At 51.1% G+C, this 2,609-nt stretch overlaps 1 protein-coding gene across 2 annotated transcripts in view; it reads right to left on the minus strand.

Moving 5' to 3' along the window:
• Window positions 1-1,807, minus strand: part of rarga (retinoic acid receptor gamma a) — a 47,145-nt gene extending 45,338 nt beyond the window's left edge. The window contains exon 1 of one of the 2 annotated variants that reach the window (XM_023991726.3): window positions 1,019-1,807. In XM_023991726.3, coding sequence (XP_023847494.1) covers window positions 1,019-1,163 — 145 coding nt within the window. In that variant the 5' untranslated portion in view covers window positions 1,164-1,807. The remainder of the gene's footprint in view (window positions 1-1,018) is intronic. The other variant, XM_023991727.3, reaches the window with a different exon arrangement.
• Window positions 1,808-2,609: the final 802 nt, after the last annotated feature.

A 2,609-nucleotide genomic window follows, 5' to 3' on the forward strand; every position in this document is an offset into this window, starting at 1 on the left:
GTGTGTGTGTGTGTGTGTGTGTGCCTGTGTTCGCTGTGTGTCAATGATGTGTGTGATGTGTGTGTGTGTGTTGTGTGTGTCTGTAGTGTGTGTGTGTGTGTGTGTGTGTGTGTGTGTGTGTGTGTGTGTGTGTGTGTGTGTGTGTGTGTGTGTGTGTGTGTGTTGATGGACTGTGAAAAGAACTTTAGGAGCCTGTTGGGACAGCTCGACTAACGATATAATATGCTAGCCTCTGTGGGGTGTGTTTCACTGTGACAATGCTAACCCACAGGTCAGGTTTCACTGTGACAATGCTAACCCACAGGTTCAGGTTTCACTGTGGCAATGCTAACCCACAGGTTCAGGTTTCACTGTGGCAATGCTACACAGTTCGGTTTCACTGTGACATGCTAACCCACAGCGTTCAGGTTTCACTTGTGCAATGCTGAACCCACAGGTTCAGGTTTCACTGTACATGCTAACCACAGGTTCAGTTCACTGTGACAATGCTAACCCACAGGTTAGGTTTCACTTGGCCAATGCTAACCCAACAGGTTTTCAGGTTTCCTGGGCAATGCTAACCCACCGGACTTAGTGTTCACTAGTGCAATGCTAACACCGCCCGATTGTTATAGGTTTTCACTGTAGAACTGCTAACCCACAGGTTCAGGTTCACTAGTGACAATGCTAACCCACAGTTCATTTTCACTGTTGCAATCAACCCACAGTTCAGGTTCAACTGTTGACTATACCAGGTTTCATCCACTGTGGCAACGCTAACCACAGGTTCACACACACACACACACACACACACACACACACACACACACACACACACACACACACACACACACACACACACACACACACACAAGGTCTCTAGCCCCTTCAGCTCTGACAGTCAGCCCACGAGCAGATCTGAGAGCAGTACAGCCTGTGGTAAACAAAACCCCCTCCATGGCCCACACTGAATCCGATGCCAGCTAGCTCAGTGGAAGAGCATGACACAGGACATGCAAACAGGATGCCATTGACTTACATTGAACGCTGGCGCTGCCGGTCCAAGCGAAGGGGTCCAGCCCTGCGAAGAAGGGGCTCGCCTTCCGCAGCATGCACGCACCCCGGCTGGTGACATCATATAGCTGGCGTGGGCCCATCCCCAGAGCTTCCATACAGTCAAACATGGTGGTGGAGCTTTCAACCTCCTTTTACTGTACCCCCTCCCTAGCCCCTACCTCCTGAGAACACACAGGTTAAACCTGCTGCTGTACCCCTCCTTCCTTGTTCCTGGAGTAGCTAGGTCACCTTACCGGAGTACAACAATAACAACAACAACAACAGTAGCAGCAGCAGTGAAGGTCCCAGATCAAACCCTTGTGTTGATGTGTTGCTGCCTGCTGCTACCTTTTCCTTCGTTCCTTCGCGCGCTCTCTCTCTCTCTCTCTCTCTCTCTCTCTCTCTCTCTCTCTCTCTCTCTCTCTCTCTCTCTCTCTCTCTCCCGTCTGTTCTATCCTTTCCTGCTGGCACTTCAGTTTCTATACCTCTTTTCCCTTCCCCTCAGCTGGAATGCAGGGCTGGTTCCTGCCTGGCTGTATCTGTAGCTGAATGTGCTGTTCTGAGTTCAGTGTTGCTCTATCGTCTCCCCCTGCCCTAGGGCGAGCTGCTCCCTGTCTGCTGTAACAGACCTAAATAACAGCTCCCTCCCTCTCTCTCTCTCTTTCAGCTCTCTCTCTCTTTCAGCTCTCTCTTTCTTTCACTGCTGCATCCCAGACACATACAGCACAGCGGAGCGAACCAACTGCCTCAGACTGAGAGAGGGGGGGTGGAGAGGGAGAGAGAGAGAGAGAGAGGGGACCCAGAGGGAGGGGTTGGAGAGAGATTGAGAGAGAGGAGGCGGGAGGGAAAGAGGAGGGGAAGTGGCCAGAGCCCCGTGCTGCTAGGCGGGGACTGATTTGTTAGAGGACAAAACTTTATTCCATTCTTCTCTCTCCTCTCCTCTCTTTTTGTCCCCGCTTTCTTTTGTTTTTCATATTTCAGCCCGAATGCAAACAAACACAACCCCTCCCCTCCTCTGCCCTATTCAGATCCCTCTTGGTTCTCTCGATTTGTCTTTACACTGCACCTCCCCCACTACCCCTGCAGTAAATATGAGCCCCCTCCTCCCCCCTGCCTCCAACTCCCTCCTCCGCTTTAGCCCCCGTTTCTATTCATAACCATATTAAAGTCTGGGCAGGCAGAGAAAAGGCAGCCACAGAGAGGGAAAAGAGAAAGAGGGAGAGAGATTTATTTTTATTGGCCAATAGTTACGTGTCATTAAAATAACAAACTTTACTTTATTTTAACAGCCTAGAAAGTTAAGAACACAGCCCCTCGTTGTCACGTACATAGAACCCCCCTGACGCCCACACCCATAAAAAGTCCCCCAGACGGACTCACACAGCCCCCATATACATGTCTAAAGTGTGAGCTGAGCCCACAAGCCCAGCAGCACAGCTCTGGGGTCCGTACACCCACCCAGCATCCCAAATGTGAGTTTACTAGGGCAGCCCTTCCTGTTGGCTATCTATACCTCTAGGTCGCTCGAACATATAGGTCCAAGATCCAGCTCCAACCGCTCAGAGTAGCCGCCC

This window comes from Salvelinus sp. IW2-2015, linkage group LG7, assembly GCF_002910315.2.
Source record: "Salvelinus sp. IW2-2015 linkage group LG7, ASM291031v2, whole genome shotgun sequence".
Lineage (NCBI taxonomy): Eukaryota > Metazoa > Chordata > Actinopteri > Salmoniformes > Salmonidae > Salvelinus > Salvelinus sp. IW2-2015.